Here is a 19,375-nt window from a genome sequence, read left to right as displayed (position 1 = left end):
AAGAACTGCATCTATAAAATACCCTGAGAACGCAACAATATTTATGTAGGAAAAACCGCAAAACAAGTAAGTGTCAAGACAAACGAGTATAAAACATATATATCAAAAACAGGGACTTCAACAAATCAAAGATATGCAAACATGCCTGGGACAATGAACATAGTACAATGGAAAGCTGCATAAATAATCATGAAAGAAACAGACATGAAAAAGAAAAAATTAAAGAAGCAGCCTCGACCTACTCAATGAAGAAAAATGTGTAGCAAACCCATCAGGCTAGGGTTGCCAATACTACTAAGAGAAGAAGTCAACAACAAGAATATACCAAAAATAGCGGATTAAGAATCATGAGACACATTGTCTACATTCATACACAATACCTATGCATCACACAATACACGAACACTCGAACACAAACAAACTCATAAAGCACATATACATATTCCAGGAACACAGGGTAATCCAAATTAGAAGTTCCATAAGGCCAAAAATCTACCCTCACATATTTTCAGTCAAAGCATGGCTGTTGCCTACAACACCGGAGTCAAGTAAGCCAGCTTTTAATTTTGAAAAGACATAACTTTGGTGGTTATACACCCTTTTTAACACAATTCTTAAATAATCCTTTTTTTTAAACAATATGTCAAATGAAATGTAATTCTCATTACAATCAAATGTGACTTAATCCCATATAAACACAATTTGTAACTTAAACATACCACAAAAAAATAGTTTCAGAACCTTATTAGTAAAAGTTTTAACGAAATAATTTTGCACTTATTTACCAAAATTATTATTTAACTATTATTTATTGTAATTAATAATAGAAAAGAAATAACATCCACCATTAATTTATATTTTCTCATCTTTATATTATTGTGGGCCCTCGGACTAACACATTTAAAACATGATTACAGCTTCCCTGAAATACTTGTTCTAGACGATTCAGACTGGCCAAGCGGCGGACACGGCGTCCATCTACCTGTTCCCCTACTTGACTTGAGCAGTTTGTCTACCAACTGAAAGAGGAGGATAACCCAGAATACCAGTAATGAACGGTAGAGTTTGAGCTCCGCAAGTGTACTGTATTGTGAGTGATCGTGAATTCAAAGTAACCATGAAAGTCTGTCTTATTGTAGTAAGTTCCTATATCCAATTTTTAGACTAACCGACTTCAGAATATTTTCTAGGATTAAAATATAGTTCTTTAGGCTAAATATTACATTTCACTTTGAATAATAAAACTATTTGATATAAAAATGACTTTGTAAAACGATCGAAATACTTTAATAATATTGCATTTCTGTTTCATGTTTCATTTTATTTTTGGTACTTATCAGAAATAGCTGTTGTTATCAACTATGCGGTATTTATTACCTGTATTTTACTGTGTTTCTATATCTATTACCTGTCAAATGTAACCAGAAGTTAATGTTAAAGTTAACAATGTTTCTATAAATGTATATTCTTATTTATATTACATTATATATATATATATAACATTTTTATCAGGAATTATCTACAAATTAAAGATTATATATCTTTATTTTAACATTTCGGTATCCAGATCGTAAGCCGTTTGTAACAACTCCCTATTTAGAAACCGAAACGCCAAAATAAAATATTTGAAATTGTTAAATATGAAATGTGATAAATGCACAATAAGAAGTTAATAGAATAAAACGAAACAAAATCCAAAATAGACCTAGAATTCTTCTGATTATATTCGGCCATTATGTAATTAACGGTACCATAAATTTTAAATAAATTTACTTTTATTGGGTATATACTTAACTAAAATATTATTATTCTTTTGGACGCAGATAACTGTTTGGTAGACAATATTAAAAAATAATGCACCAGCTTATGTCCCCGTACTCATTCTCATTACAAACTGTTTTCAGAAACAGTTCTCTATTTTATATATTTAACGTTATGTACATTTAAAGGAATGCTATGTTAAAATCATTTACAACTATTATAATCTGTATTAAGTATATTGCTATTTGTTAGAATCCACTGAGATATTCTCCTTCTTAGGGTGCCTGTCCGGTTCCGAACGTTGGCGATCATTCTGGCTATGATGAATGGTTGCTATACGAAATAGCTGTGTTGAGGTTTTTCTATACCATGCTCTCAGGTTAGCAAGCCAGGATATTCTTCTTCGTCCTGGGGCCCTTTTTCCTTCAATTTTACCTCGCAAAATGCATTGAATTAGCTCGTATCTGCCTTGATTTCTCATTATATGTCCCCAAGTGCTGCAGCTTACGGCTCTTCTCGATGTTGACCAAATCCGCAGTTGTGTTCATCCTCCGCAGTACTTCTTCATTGGTGACTTTGTCTGTCCATGGTATCTTCAGGATCCTTCTGTATGACCATAGTTCAAAAGCCTGAAGTTTTGATAGAGTTTCCGCCTTCAATGTCCAGGTTTCTACTCCGTACAGAAGCACTGAGTACACATAACATTTAAGGAGCCTTATTTTTGTTTCTAGGGTGAGGTCATGCCTCTTGAACACAGAACTCATAGTCAAGAATGCACTTTTTGCCTTTCCGATGCGACATTTAATCTCTTTGGTATTGTCCCACGACTCATTGATTATAGTTCGCAATTAGTTGTATTGTGAAACACGTTCAATTCTCATTTGGTTCACATACAGATTTGCTCCAGGTATGTTTTCCTTACTGATGATCATTAGCTTAGTTTTGCTGGTGTTTATATCCAGTCCATATTTTCTATTTGCTTCCGTTATTTTGTTCATTAAGTTTTGCATCCCTTATATGAAATTGGAAAACACTATTGTATCATCTGCATAACGCAGGTTATTGAGCTTGACTCCATTTATTGAGATGCCTGTCTCACTCCCATTAAGATTTTGACCTGATCTGTATATTCTCCATCTATTCGGAGTACCGCTGATTGATTCCAATACAGGTCAGCTATTATTTTTAAGTCTTTTCTGTTAATCCCTGTCCTTTACTACTAGTTTTATTTGGCGCAGGTTTTATTTGTATAACTATTCTTTCCATGACTCATTTTTTTTTGTTATTTTAAATATTTCTCATACATCTTACAAAATACCTAATTTTTATAATACCTTTTCCGAGTAAATGTTAATATAACATCATGTATGTAGGTATTTAGTACATGTTGTTTTGTAGGATTGACAGCCTTCATTCATTTGCTATCAAGGGGTCAAACAATCTTCCCATAATTTTATTGTTATTTTACTAAATGACGCTATGATTTGGCCCGTAATCATTTACATGTTAGCCGTTTGTTAGTAGTGTAGGTTGACACACCGATTGACACATTTAATATTATAATCATCATATTATTCGGTTGACAGTTACGTAACTAAATTATTTAAACTAAGTAATAAGTAACTTTAGTTTATTCCAACTATTATTATTTAGTTACCACAAATTACAAATAAAAATAAGTTTTTAGTTTCGTTATCGTTGTTAAATAATTCTAAATTTGTTACGTTATCAAAATAAAACACTAACTTCCCAGTTTAAAAAACAAGTTTTCATTACTATTAGTCCCATATCCTAGATGCAATGAAAGATACATGAATCAACGTTCAATAACATATGAAATAGTCTTGTTAGCTCTGAGCATACTTGAGTGTAGTGAAGATTTTAGTGACACATCATCTACTGTAGTCACTTAATTATTTAAGATATGGAAGTCACAAAAAGGTGACAAAAGGTCACCAAATAACTATAATGGGATCAGTATAATGCCCTAAATCTCCAGAATTTTTTTCACAGTAATGAAAGAAAAAATAGAATAACGCGTGGCGAAGAACAAGCCGAATTCCGAAAAGCCAGATCGTCTCTAAATAATATATTCATCATGAGACAGGTGATAGAAAAGAACAAAGGGAAAAATATTGAAACACATATGACCTTAATGGACTTGGAGAAAGCATATGATAGCGTGCCCAGGAAACAACTATGAGAAGCAAAAGAGAAAAATGCACGTTATAGAGAAATGGGTGAATATAATACAAATACTCTATTAAGTTAGGCAATGAAATAACAAAAACAATCACTTGAGAAAGGCAATCAGCCGAAACAGCTGTAGTGATAAGAATTTAAAATAAATTTTGTGGAAGTTTTGAAAACAAAGTTTTCAGTGTTTTATTGTTACAAAAACAATCACCACCACCAAAGGTCTCAAACAGGGATGTGGTCTATGTGGTCACCTACACACACACTTTTTAACACACACATACACACACACACACACACACACATATATATATATATATATATATATATATATATATATGAAACAATGGGCATACCCGTACAAGAGAATATATACTAATTTTCGCAGATGGCGAAGTTATTTTTGCTCAAGACAGGGAGGATATGGAATATATAATAAGGAAATTAAAGGAAGATGAACTATGGGGACTCAAGATAAATATGTGTAAGACCAAATACTTAGGTATTGGATTCAAGGTTGCAGATTAAACTTAACTATAGAAGAAAAGACTATTAAGAGTTGTAAAACTTTTAAGTATTTAGGGTAAATAATAAGCCGAGATGGTATTTTTATGAAATATATAAAAATGAAAATAGCACAAGAAAAACAAGCCACGAAAGCATGTCAAACAACACTCTAACCAAAGAAAACAAAAAAAGGATCTTTCAGAGCATAGTAATGAAGATTACCCTATATAGAGCGGAAGTATGGCCGATGACAATATCAATACGAAATAAAATGAAAACAGTTGAACTGGACTTTATAAGAAGATGTCTACAAATTATCAGAACGGATAGAATAAGAACAAAGGAAATATGGAACAGAACGGAAGTAGAATGCTTAATTACAAAGAAGTTGGAAAACAGAGCCCTGCAGTGGTACGGACATGTACAAAGAATTCCAAAGCACAGGTGGCCGAAAAGAATATTGGACTGGTACCCGCCGGGAAGAAGACGGAGAGGAAGACCCGTTACAATATGGCAAACATACATAGGAAATGCTAGCTAGAGATCTCAGAGAAGATGACTGGGAAAATAGAGTGCTGTTGAGGACGAAAACGGCGAACTCATAATACGAAAAGTCGAAGAAAAATAAGAAGAAGTTGTGGAAGTCGAAATATCAACTAGAAGTTTACTTGCTATTTGTGGTTTATTCAATACACCAGCCAATTTTTGCTGTCATTTTCCACTCCTTCGCTTTATACTGTGAAGTAATAAATAAACAAATTAACCAAAAAATTTTTAATATCTTAATTATTTATTATATTATATATATATATATATATATATATATATATATATATATATATATATATATATATATATATATATATATATAATATGCTTTCTGTAGTTTTCTGGATTTGACTGCGAGTTGAATAATTTTGGTTTTGATGAAAACCATTATTTTGACGATATTTCGGCAAGGTCGCACTTGCCATTGTCAAGTCAGGTAGTAGCGCTTCTCGCTGATGCTTGAAGTTAACTTCAAGGATCAGTAGGACCCAGAGAAGATCCAACTTCAGTTGTGTGTTGCTTCCAGGTTCCGTGTTTTAGCCCAATAAATCAGATTTTTCAGCAATACACCAATCATCAAACAAGTAACAAATTACTAAGTATTATATTTTAATACTCACAATACCAAAAAATGCTTATATCTCAGAAACAAAATCTTATATAAATATTTCACCCCACCCGACTAGGTCATATAAAAGATAGGGTAGTTATTCTTGTAAGATTACGATTAAAATAGAAATGCTCACCAAAAAGACATTTTTATTCACCAAAAGAAATCTCTTATTTCTTTTTATTTATCACGTTCAAGGTTAGATTCAAAGGTATCATCAAGTAGTGGTGTTGCCGTAATATCGGGTGGTGATTTATTAGAAGGACTTAAACCAAAACAATTTTTGCATACCAGGCGTGCAAAAGGACTTGTTGAAAACATTTTAAAACTTTCTGTTGTTCTAATTATTGATTATCTAGTAATTGTTTTATCAATCAACTAAGAATTACAGATCTGGGCTTAGGATTATGGCCATGATGCCACTATCCAATGCAACATGACTTTTATTTAATTCAGTTGTAGCTCCATCGTACAATATTTTGTATAATTTTTCCATAATCCGCAGAAAGTATATTCTTGAACATAACATTTAAACAATAATGAAAGTGTTAGCTAACTTTTTCATGTTTCCCTTAAATATGTACATTCGTCTTCAGATATCAGTTGGTTCAATTGATTTGCCTTTTTTTATTTTGTGTACTGATTAAACAACTTCCTTGTTTATTATTCCTCGTATTCACCATTAAACTGTATCACTTTTAATTTAGTAATATAGCACCTTTAATTTAATTGTATAGCACTATTTTTATATGAAAATTGTTTCTACTCTTCTAGAGCTTCATGTTTTTTACTTAATTGATCAAATATTTCCTGTTTATATTTGATATCATGTAATTGTTATGATAATTAATTTCAATTTAAATTCATTGCCAAATAAAGTAAACACTTAAATTTAACAGTAAGACAATAATTTAAAACGTGTGCACATTAACCTATCAAATTCTTGTTTGCCATAAATAGAGTTGGTATTGTAGAAAACAAATAGTACATAAAAAAATCCAACCTTGGACTGTGGTCTTTGACAACATTATTCTAACTATTATTACCGAAGATATGACTACATTACAAATTACGATAACTCGTGTATAGAACATTGTTTTATATAGTTAGTTACATTATAATTTTACATAATATAATCTTACAAAAAAGTCTTTGTAGTGCTATAATATGTTTCTAAAGTTTAAAATAAATTTGTAATACGAGTTATTAATACTTCGCTCTACTTTATTATCATAATAACACACCTGACCTCAAACTTCTCGTATTTCGGCCTCATTCTATCAGGATGTCACCTTATGGTTTCCACCACACCGTCCAGTAGCTAAGCCAAACGAATACCGACAGCCACCATTTTCGAATCCTCTATCCCCACGTAACCATCGTCACTATGAATCGTTTCATTTAACCTAATTCATCATCATCATAAGTGGCTCGACAATCCATTGGGGATATTGGCCTGCTCACAAAGAAGTCGCCACTCCTGTCGATTCCTGGCAACTTCCCTCCATCTCCTAACCCTTAGAATCTGTAGGTCTTCTTCCACATCATCAATCCATCTCATTCGTGGTCGTCCTCTGCTTCTTGTGCCCTCTGGTTTTGAAAATATTAATCTCTTCGTGTATTCGTGATCTGATATCCTAGCAATGTGTCCAGCCCATCTAAGTCTCTGCACTTTAACGAATTTCACAATATCTGGATCGGTGTATAACTGATATAGTTCAAAGTTGTATCTTCGACGACATCCACCATTATATAGTTAGTTACATTATAATTGTACATAATATAATCTTACACAAAAATCTTTGTAGTGCTATAATATATTTCTAAAGTTTAAAATAAATTTGTATAATTCAATCAAACCCAATCAGATCCTTGAAGAGACTTCAAAAAACCTAAAACAAGTACCTCTCGTCAAAAAGCTCCCATTTTAATAACCAAGATATAGGAAATTAAACAAGGTCGACGACTTGCTCGTTATGGTTTACAACTGAAAGCACCCATATTTCCACAGCATGTACCATAATATCAATGTAAGTGGTAGAAGCACAATATTATGCAAAGCCATGGGATGGGACTACTAGTCTCGCTGTAAATGTGCACTTTGATGCCAGCTCTATTTTTTACATCCCCCAAATGTACTTAATTTGGTACATTTTTCTTCTCAAATTACAAGAGATACATTTTAAGAGAAATCACTTTAAATTGGATCCTTTTAAAAAGCCGAATGTTCCCGTATTCAAACTGTTTAAAAGGTTGTATTGTTTTTAAAAACAAATAGTATAATTAAATTAGGAATATCTTAGAATGAATCATTCTCTCTCCTGTTGCCGACCAGTATGTAGCTTCGACTTTTTAAATAATTTTAAACTGTTTGTCCTTGTTTAGTGTAGCGTTATGTTCAACTTTATGTTTAATTTTATGTTTATGACATTCTGCAATTGTTGGATATCCCAAAATTGACAAAATGCCCCTGAAGATGCTCTAGGGAGCGAAAGTACTTGGGCAAGATTTAGTTAATAAAACTGTGCTCGATATCTGCCTTTATTTTATAAAAGTTCGTTTATTGAAGCATTCAACCTTATATCAATTTAGTTTTTTATTTAGCTTAAGATATCTCAATAGACCAATTCCAAATCATGTAACAATTCAAAGGATTTTACAACATTTTGAAAATACTAGGTCGGTGATTTTTAATTGAACCTATACCAACAATATTGCTGAGATACCAAGAAATTTAGAAAGTCAAAATGAAATAAACGTATTAACAGCAGTAATAGAAAATCCCAGAGTAAGTTCTAGGATCATTGCAGACCAGTTTAGTATTCATAATTCCAAGGCCTTAAAAATTTTGAAAAGGAATAAATTCCGTTCATATAAATAAATTTCAATATCATCAAGAACTAAGAGGAGATGTTCAGAGACGAGCGGAATTTTGTTATGAAATTTTAGAGAGGGTTAATGCAGACAGACAATTTTTAAAAAAGATTTTGTTTAGTGATGAATGTATATTTACATTAAATAATGAACCAAATGTTCAGATATTGAAGCATTAAAAATGCGAATTATTAAAGAGTGTGCAAAAATAACGCCACGGGTCCTGGCTAATGTTAGACGAGAATTTTACAATCGATTGGGAAACTGTTTAGTACAAAATTGCAGATTGTTTGAACATTTGTTATAGTTTTATGTTTAGAAATTATCCTAAATTATTTTTAGGAATAAGGATCACAGTAAAACTATATTGAAATTCTTTTAATTGGTGTATATTAGAATATCTTACATTTAATAATGGTAGTGCTGGCATTGCCTGAATACAATATTAATGCGATTTTTTTCAACCGAGTACATTTCATTTACTATAGCAATAAGCTTTGTAAACAATATAATTTATTGTTTAAAATAATTATTTATTGTTCGGTGGTAGTAGTATATTTAGTAAAATTTATTGTTTATAATTTTATCATAAAATAAAAATATTGACAATTCAAATAATTGTCAAACATCTTACATCAATATTATCAAACGCAACACGTTGTATACATTCTTGCACCATCGCCCTGATTCTATTTCATTTTGATGTCGAAATTTAAAAGCGACTACGCCATGACAGTCGCAATCGCTAGCGATTCTCCATCGAGTTAGAATCTACGATTCTCATTCATTTCGATTGTAGTTAAAACTGGGGATATTTACTTTACAATTTTGACACTGCTGAAAATTTGGGTTGGCCCTCTTGTTTATTGGCTGCACTCTATACTACGCTTGTTGAATGTTTGTTTTGTTTAACGTTACGTGAACGTCTTTTTTTTCTTGTTTGAGTTGTTAAATCATAAATAGTGGCCATTCTCAATTATATTTTGAATTGAAAGAAAAGGTGGCAAAGAAAAAAAAAGGCGATGTGGGAGATCCTTAAGCTATAACCACTAAGATTTGACTTAGTGGTTATATTCTAATATATTTTTAAATTTACTGCAGCTTAGTAATACTTACCCTAAACATTTTGGTTATCCTAGAGGCATAAACACCCTCCTCCAAATATAGTTCTAATACCCTTATCAAATAATTTGCAGTTTGTTTATTAAGCCGGAATTGCTGCCTAAATTGAGCATCACTTAGTGAAAAAGTTTTCCTTGCAAGAATCAAAACACAACACCGCCTATCTAAACTGAACCTAAGTTCACTTCTCCCTTCTCCCAGTCCAGCCAGTCATGTCAGATTAATTTCGACTCGAAATGAAATTTCAACCACTTTTTCGTGGTTTTTCGACCACACAATTTCGATAAATCGAAAATTAGTGACGTCGTTTGGTTAGTTCAGCTGAAATCCACAAGGCTCGCAAAGTCGCATTTCGACGTCGCCATATTAATTTCGACATGTTTTGAGTCGAAATCTCAATTAGAATCAGGGCCCATGTGCAGCCCGACTTTTAGGGGTGGCCTGACTTTTAGGGGTGGCCTGGAAAATGTATTATATTTTTGCAAAATTTTGGAGTACGTTTAATTCGTAGTACAATTGTAATATTGGTTTTTAATAGAGATTTCAGTCCTCTAAAAATAGTTTCTCATGACTTTTGATGTAAAATAATTAGGCAAGCAGGAATTCAACAATTTCTTGAATTTTTGATAAAATTCTAGAAACACACTTTATTGTTTATGGTAACTTTTATGGACGATTGGCATACTTTAATCCAAGATATAAAGGTATGTTTAGATAAAAAATGCGTATGAACAACTTTTTTATTTAGAGAAAACTATACAAACTCACAAATTAATACAAAAAAAAATTAAGTAAAACAAATTGGTACCTATTTAATTATCTTCAGAAACAACATAAAAATAACATAAAACGTATACAAATTACTTCTCGATTTAATTAATACTTCGTATTACCTCCGCGAGCCTGTGTAATGGTAATCATTCTTCTGGGCACACTGTTAATTAAGTTTAAAACTCCATTCTCTATCATTTGCTAACAGAGCCACTTTGAGTTGATCTAAGGTAAGAGGAGCAGATACCCGACTACGAGTACTTCTAAGAAGCCTATCCCAAACATACTCGATGAGATTTAAATCGGGACTATGCGCTGGCCATACCATATGATTTTTAGAAATTCAGTTGCATTTTGTCTCTGACGACTGAAGTATATCTGTAGATGGCCATTTAACTACGAACATTTTAAAAGGTATCCTAGTTACAACAAACCAATACTTTGCCAAATAAAATTATAGAAATCAATAAATAACTTTTGTAATATCTGTGAACTATTAAGTTGTTTTATTTGGGCTTTAGCATTTTAATGTAATGCAAAACAGATATAGTCATAAAATATCAAATTAAAACTCTTATCCTGTATCATAACGTAAACTCTTTTTATCCGAGAATGTGATATACATTTACATGTACAAACGCATTATAAGTTTTTATTTGTTATTTAACGGCTATATTCATTTTGCATACTTTTTAAAGGAGTTATTAATTGTACATTATTCAGAACATACGTTTTGAATTTCCATACGTATAAATACGTGAGCCACTAGAATCTCTCTCTACTTTTTACTATAGGAGCTTCCATTCTAGAGAGCTATGTGCTGTGGATATTCCTAGTATTCTTCTTTACATCCCCGATCCCGATATGTTCATCTAATTTTTCAATCCAACGTACCCCATCTAAATATTTACCGTGGAATATCTTCAAAAGACCCAGTTTTTTGGGAAACTTAAAAATACGTCGATTTTGTTTTCAACTAGTACATTTTTTTATCGTAGATAATAAATTAAAAGTTAAATAGATCTTAAAACTTTAGAAAAAGAACCATACGTCAATAATTAATATGCTTCAAAAGCAATTGCCAAAAAACTTGATTAAAATTTAATCCATATAAATGGGATTCAAAAGAAGAGGTTACACATAACAAATCGACAGAGTCACGATTTAACTTTCGACAAACAAACAATAATTGCAATGAAACATTCGTATTATAAACACCTCCAGTGAAAAACATTGATCGCGTGTCTGCTCAAATTCCAGCGAGAAAATCCAAACAGATTTGAGTTATTTTTAAATTTTATATTTTATATGTTACACATTTAGACAGTTTATGTTAGCTATATATTTCAAAATTTCTGAATGTGTTTTAAAACAGTACACAGAGATATAGTTTATACTTTATATCCCAGATCAGATAACTCATTTTTATAGCTTATCATAATTCTAAAGTCTACGAGCATCATAACGCGTAATATATTTATTATGTCTATTTTTTACACATATCAAATAACCACCATGGTTGCGGTGGTATTTATAAGAATTCAAAATTCAATTGTTTGTCATATAAACTCTATATTTTGTAATAAAAAAATCCCATAATATATATATATATATATATATATATATATATATATATATATATATATATATATACTGTTTCATATTAGAGACATACACCAACTTTAGCTGATGTTGGAGAATCAGATGCTTTATTATTTTATTCTAGTGTTCTACCTGTGTCCATCTCTCAGAGTTCTCCCATTACATCGAACATTTATTGCTCTTTGCCTTTTTTTCCTCAATTTACTTACGAGATGATAAAGAATGTCAGGTTCATAGGAAATCCACAAGGAATCTAAGTTCCTGTAGTTGGCTGTATAGCATATATAACAAAAAATTTTATTAAAAATCTTTTATAAAAGGTATATAATTTAAAAAACCCAATCGGGCTATATCACAAAACGTTTTCGGACTCCATATTCCATCATCAGCGCACTAAGTGGGTATACATGTATTGAGCCACTAAATATGTGGGTAAAAACCCGTTAAAAGTTGTTTTTTTTTCAATTTAGTTTACATTAGATGGTGGTAAATATTATGATGGTAACTTTAACATCATAATTTTCCATTTCCTTTTGTGTTCCATAGAAGTCGTGTTCCATATGTTTTGAGACACTCTGCCAGTGTTCCTTTTTTATTTGTCTAACTAAAGTATTCGTTTCATTTCTGATTCGTTTATAGTGGTTGTATGCCTGTTGTGTTTGTTTTGTTCTGTATTGTAAAAAGGCTTTCTTCTTTTCTTTACATTTTGTCTTTACTTCCTCTATAAACCATGGTGTTTTCTTTTTTGATATGTTAGTGTTCGTTACTTTCCTCTCTCCAAGTCGCTCTGTTGCTGCGTTAATTATATTATTTTTGAGTTTTTTGTTATTTCATTCCCAGCGATTTTCCCTGATATTCTTTTCATGTACATATAAGTATTCTGTGAATTCCGTATTTAGTCCTTCGAATTTGATTTTTGTTTGTGTTGGCGCAGCTCTCTTGGGTGGGAAGTATTTCAGGATGATTCTTATTTTACATAATACTAGGCTATGGTCGCTACCTACATCTGCTGAGTTGAGGCATCATACGTCGATTATTTTAAATGGATGTATATCTCTGTTGGTTATAACATAATCTATCATAGATCTTTGTATACGGGTGTTATTAAATGTATATTTGTGTTGGTCTTTGTGGTCAAAAAATGTGTTGTTTATTCTTAGTTCGTTATTCGTGCAGTAGTTAATCATCAGTTCTCTATTTTCATTTTTAACATTCTCGTTATGATTTTGTTTAATGCCGGGTATTACTTGATTACCTATTCGAGCGTTAAAATCCAACAACATTATCATCTTCCGTCTGACTTGATCTACTACTTGTTGTAATAGGTCATAAAACACTTCCCTTGTTGTTTGAGGCTTGTTATTTTCTGGGCCATAAACTCCGATGATGTTCAGGTCTTCCTTCTCCATTCTTATCTTTGCTGTTACTATTCTTTCTGATATGTATTAACACTTTTTGATGTGATTTTGGTAGCTTTGGTGTATTAGTAAGGCTACACCTTCTTTGGCCCAGTTTTCTTTTGCTACTCCACTAATTTTGATTAACCTTTTCCTTTCTCTTTTGTTTACTGTAGAGCACAAATGTCTATTTCTTTCTCTTTCAGCACTTGGGTTATTTCTTGGGATATTCCAAGTAGTGATTCTCATCTGGGTTTTGGACGTTTTTCGCTTGTCCTTATTTCTTGCCGTAGTCGTCTTCATAGTATCAATCCGGTTACGAGGCTGTACATTGTTTCTTTGAGCAGTATTTATTTTTACGATTGCTAGGTTGCTAACCTTGCCAATCACCCTCCACATTTTATCCGGACTTGGGACCGGCTGTGGTAACCGCAGAGCTACTCAATCCACCCCGCAATCACCCCAGTCAGTGTTGCTCCAGTTCTTGACACAGGTTATTTATATGGTTGTTTTTATCTCTAAGGCATACATACTCTTTATGTGCACTCTTTATCCGCTAAAGGTATCCAGCTTTTTATTTCATTCAATGTTTTATTTGTGACTTCTAATATTTGTTTTTCCTTGTTTATCAGTTTCATCTGGAATCAGTCAGCATTATTTATTCTTAGTTGTTTTATCCAATCTTTTTTTGATGATTTTAATGATTTTTAATGATTTTTAATGATTTTTAATGATTCTTAATGATTTTTAATGATTTTATTTCAACTCTTTAAAAATGTCAATGGTATATTTCTGTATGTCAATAACACTTTTTCTTTGTCCAAATTCGCGAGATCCACGTACACAATTTTTAAGATACATATATATGTTCATCAAAAAAATGGGGCAATGGATTAAAACATCTACTTTGTTTGTTATTATGTCCATAAATCCGTGGTAAAAGAAACTTTTAAGTTTCCAGGAGGGGATTGTATTTTACATTTTATTTGTTGTATATTTCTGGTAAAACCATCCTTATTAAAGTTGTTCTAGATGTGTGTGCTCTCGGTATACTTTGAATGTGGACTTGCCTAGTTGTTCTAGATGATAATGTAGTTTTCACATCACAATTACCAAAGTCTGCACCCAAATTGATTAACTGCTGTGTAAATTTTGTGAAATCATCACTTAAAAAGTTACGTAAGTTGAAAATTGGGTATAAATAATATAAATAAAAATTACATTCTGTTATATTCAGAGGACAAATATCTTTTGCAATAAAATTTATTTATTATTTATGAAACACTTCCTTTTTTGAAGTTGCCAACAATTTAATTGCAATTTTTTTCAGGTAGGTAGGCAAAATAGGCAGTCACTAATTTGCTGTTACCGGGAAAATATTGAAAATAATATTTATGTCTTAAGAGACTTGCCTCTTTTTATCCATTCTTCTTAAGCATCTTTAATCTCCTATCCTATTACTTTTTGCAAGTCTCTTATTATATTATTTTTATCTGTATTATTATTTTCTGGCTTTCTTCCATAAGACCCAGTATATGATCTGTCATACAACCACCTTTTTTGTTGTTTTTTTCCCTTAACTACTGGGAACAAACAAATGTTAGTGATGGTGTCTTCAATTTTATTCCAACTGTTTCGGAGTCTTCACCATTGCTAGGCAATTCGATGAATTTATTGTAAATCTTTTTAGTGACATTTTACCTGGTTTAATTTAATCTAGTTATATCTATTGGTCTTATCCTTGCTTTTTCTTGCAAGTTTTTAAATTAATTCCAGATTAGCGACTAACAGATTATGATATGATTACAAGTCAACTTCGAGATAAGTTTTAACACTTTTGATTCAGTTGTTGTAGCGTTTGTTTATTATTATATAGTATATCTGGTTTCTTGTTGGTTTTCCAGTAACTTATGCATGATGTAGTGCTTCCACTGTATACGGTCTTTGCTCATGTAGCTTATACCACGTGGTAGTGACATTAATTTCTGAATCTTGACAAAATTCATATTAACGTGTCAACTCACTCATTACTGCTGCCTATTCCAAATTCTCCAACAATATATGTGCGCCCACCCTATGGTGGATGTCCTATTTTTGCTTTAACACGTTCAGCTCCGTCTCTTTTTTTAAGGGAAAACAGTGGGCCACTAAGATGTATTTGTGTAAACTAATTAATTTTTAAGGTACACTTTAAAAAGTCATTTATAATAAATATGGGTACAAAAAAAAATTAATTTGGTCACAAAAAAAACTCAACGCGTGAGTCGCGTTGGTAGCCACAGGGCAGAAAATGTGTCGGTTGAACTTAAAAAAAAAATAATCTGATTGAGAAAAGATATAATTATGAACCTAGATAACTAACATAAGTAATTATTAAATGGCAAAAACATCAAGAAAACAAATTAATTATCTAATTTTCAATTTCTTCATGAAAACGTCTAAAACAATTTTCTAAGCACAATCCCGGATGTTCAGGGCACTACGCACAATGAAACAATGAGTCCTTTCTTTCTTTTTTAGTTTGCCAGCAATATTTACATCGTCGTCGTTTTGTAATACCATTAGCTGATTTAGGGCAATGGGATGGCAAATGAAACGTCAAATTTTTCTTTACTTGAGGGATTTTTGGGTTTGATCCCAAAAGACTATCAATCACAGACAATCAAAAGTTATACAATGACATTTTTGTATTAGACTTATTATAGAAATAGTATGCGTTGATTAGCATAATTTGAAAAATATGTATGCCAATTTTTTTGTACCACCTCATAGTGTTGTGTTCGCAACTATAATAATTTAACATCTGGTCGCCTAAGTCAATACCACCTTTATTTTTGTTATATTCAGCGACTAAACGGGGCTTTTCTTTATCAATTCCTTTCCTAGATATTATTGGAACCATTTCATGGCCAAATTCTGAAGAGATCATTAAAATATCTCGCTGATCTTTCCATTTACACACACATATCCCTTTATTATTGTAAGCACTCACCAGTTCATTTTGTTTTAATTTTTGAGAAACAACTTCGTGTGGATTTCCCGCTCTTCCTGTTCTCAATGTTCCTGTAAGATAAGTTTTAACCGAAAGTAGTTTTTTACACAATGGAACACTATTATAAAAATTATCCATATATTAGGAGTGACCAACATTTAGTTTTGAATCCATCAAATTTAGCACTACTTTTTCCGTATGATTACGTCCTCCAACTACAGGGTCACTAGCTCCACTATAAACTAATATGCGTTGAATCATCCCGGTACATTCTGCCAAAGTATACAGTTTGACACCATATTTGTGTCGTTTGCCCTTGAGAAATTGACGAAAACTAAGTCTTCCTCTCCATAAAATCATAGATTCATCCAGGGCTAATTTTCTTTCTGGATAATAAAGATTCTCCATTTTATTATTAAAAAAATCTAATAATGGAGATATCTTGGCAAGTCTGGACTGGTTATTGTCACTATTATTGTTAAAATGTAAGACACGCAAAATTAACATAAAACGATTTCGGCTCATGTATTGTCCAAACACTGGAATACTAAATAAATGATTTTTCTTCCAATAATCATTCATACGATTAATTTTTATGGTTCCCATGTGAAACAACAAACCAAGAAAAATTTTAAATTCTTCAACAGTTATGTCCTTCCAAGCTGCAATTCTACTTTTCTCAGATTTACTTAGAGAAAGAATATCAACGGCATATAAATTGCTATTTTGAATAATCAGGTCATAGAATAATTCACATGCCAATAAATTGAAGTAATCAATAGGATTGCTGCCACCCACATTAATTTTCAATCCTGGTATTGCTGTAAATGGATGCACTGTAGGATGTTGAACCTCTGAAGACCATTCAATAATATTTTGAGACTCATCATCACCATCATCATCTTCAGATTCTTCTTGTAAATTAGGATCGTCTGTCCGATCATCTTGATCACAATATAAATCTTCATCACTTTCGTCACTAGTGTCATGTGAATCTTCTAATATGTGTAATAATTCATCATCTGAGATTGGCTGAGAAGTTTCCCACCTACCTCGTTTAGAAGTCGAAGGTTGGCAATATTCATCACTCATTTTAAAAATAATTTAAAATTGAAGTATTTAGCAAAACACGTGCAATGACTAACAGTAAAACCAAAAAACATCTAACACCGAAGGCGTAGAAAATCTTACTGAATGCACAGCAAAAGAAACCGACGGAATAAGATTATGATAATACAACAAATTATTGCAAATGCAATATAATCTAAATACATCTGGTGATTCTTTCAAAGCTTACCGATGCTTTTACTTTTATTACTTTACAACCTTTTATTACAGCTAATTTTGTCGTTTTCCAGCTTGAATATTTAAAAAGTAAGCAATGAAATTGAGGGTTTCATATTTTATCGTCCAATTTATCAATGGGACAGAAGATATTTGTTATAATTTTTGAAAAATCTGCCTTATTAACATTCATACATTGTCATATACTCAGAAAAAAGTTTAACATCAAAATTCAAAAACCAAACACAAACTCCAGTATATGCCAGTGTTTCGAAGCGGCCAGCAGATATTTGTTGTAATTCGTGAAAAATCCGTTGAGATAACGTTCATATATTGTCATATAGTCAAAGACCGCGCGACTCGCGTTGGTGGCCTCTGAGGCTATATTCACTCAACGCGACAGTCGCGTTGTCGGACTTGAACGTGTTAATGTCTTCCATTATAAAATATTTATTTCCGATACTGGCTCACATTGCATTAAATCGTTTTTGCCTTGTTGAACTATAATAGGTATTGTCACTCACTTCTCGAATCCATTATTCTTGTTCCATCTTCTTATTTTTTTTTTTCATCCATTATCAATTTGGTAAATATTGTTTTTACACCTTTAACCTTGTTAGTTTCTTCAGTGATGGCGCCTTTAGTCCCAAAGTCCAAAATTCACTTTCGACTGTTTTTAGTGCCAAATATTATAACTCTGTTAATGCAGTTCTCAGTCAATTGGTATGAATTATTTTAACATGATTCGCATACCACATTTATTTGATAACGTGAAATATGGTAATATTAATATACTTAGCCGTTTCCTGATGCTAATCCAACACATTGTTATTTTTAGGAACAGCGAAGTCAATGAAAAATACATTTTTGGCTGTTATTGATTACTAGAATATCTAAAGGTTATTCGTCGTTTGTATATAATTGATATAAATAAACCAAAAATTGGAATGAACCAATTATATTACATCGTCAGTCATTTTTTCATCGATTGCCTGTCGGCAAAAAGTTTATAATGGTACTCTCTCCAAACTTTGGGAATTGCTTCATTAGGTCGAGTCTGACACGGTTTCCCTCTGCAACTTTTTTTGATTCTGGGGCATTTTGGAAACCATGTCATATTCGGCCTAATAAAGCAATACTCAAAGTTTAGAGAGAGTATCTATCATAAACTTTTTTTGCCGACAGACACTCTAATACCTGTTATGCCTATGTAGTACATCGTTTAGCTAAGTATATCTCACACAGCTAATATTATATGTTGAATTTTTTTGGTTTTCAGATAGCATTTTTGTACTTAAAAAACGTGATGTTTCTATTCTCAATAACGAATAATTGCACACTATTACAAATAAACACTTACATATTTTTTATTCTTCTTGTAGCAGTATAAGGCGGGTTGGGTTTTGGCTGCATCTCACATGGTCCTCCATGATAGTTGGGTTGGTGGGAAGCCCTGTTGTTCTTAAATCTGACCATATTACCTTAAATCTTCTTCCTGTCGGGGCCTCCTTCCAGATTAACTTATCAAGGGGGTATTAGAGAGCCTGTGGACATGACCTTAGGCGTAGGAATTTAATTTATTTAAATTAAGTTATATCGGTTTGATCTCGGCAGTTGTTCTCATTTGAGATTGATTGGTATTCGGGTAGTGATAGAGCCTTTACAATTTTTGAAGTACATTTTTACTGCCTTTTTTAATATTTATTTACT

The 19,375-nt window shown here is 31.9% G+C and overlaps 1 protein-coding gene across 1 annotated transcript in view; it reads left to right on the top strand.

Annotated features, from left to right (window-relative positions):
- Positions 1-947: 947 nt before the first annotated feature.
- The window catches only part of LOC140443475 (uncharacterized), a 54,013-nt gene continuing 35,585 nt past the window's right edge, over positions 948-19,375 (top strand). Inside the window, exon 1 of the mRNA XM_072534764.1 lies at positions 948-1,138. Within this exon, the coding sequence (XP_072390865.1) occupies positions 1,118-1,138 (21 nt within the window). The 5' untranslated portion in view covers positions 948-1,117. The remainder of the gene's footprint in view (positions 1,139-19,375) is intronic.

Source organism: Diabrotica undecimpunctata, chromosome 6 (assembly GCF_040954645.1).
Source record: "Diabrotica undecimpunctata isolate CICGRU chromosome 6, icDiaUnde3, whole genome shotgun sequence".
NCBI classification, from domain to species: domain Eukaryota; kingdom Metazoa; phylum Arthropoda; class Insecta; order Coleoptera; family Chrysomelidae; genus Diabrotica; species Diabrotica undecimpunctata.
This window is presented reverse-complemented; position numbering and strand designations above follow the sequence as displayed.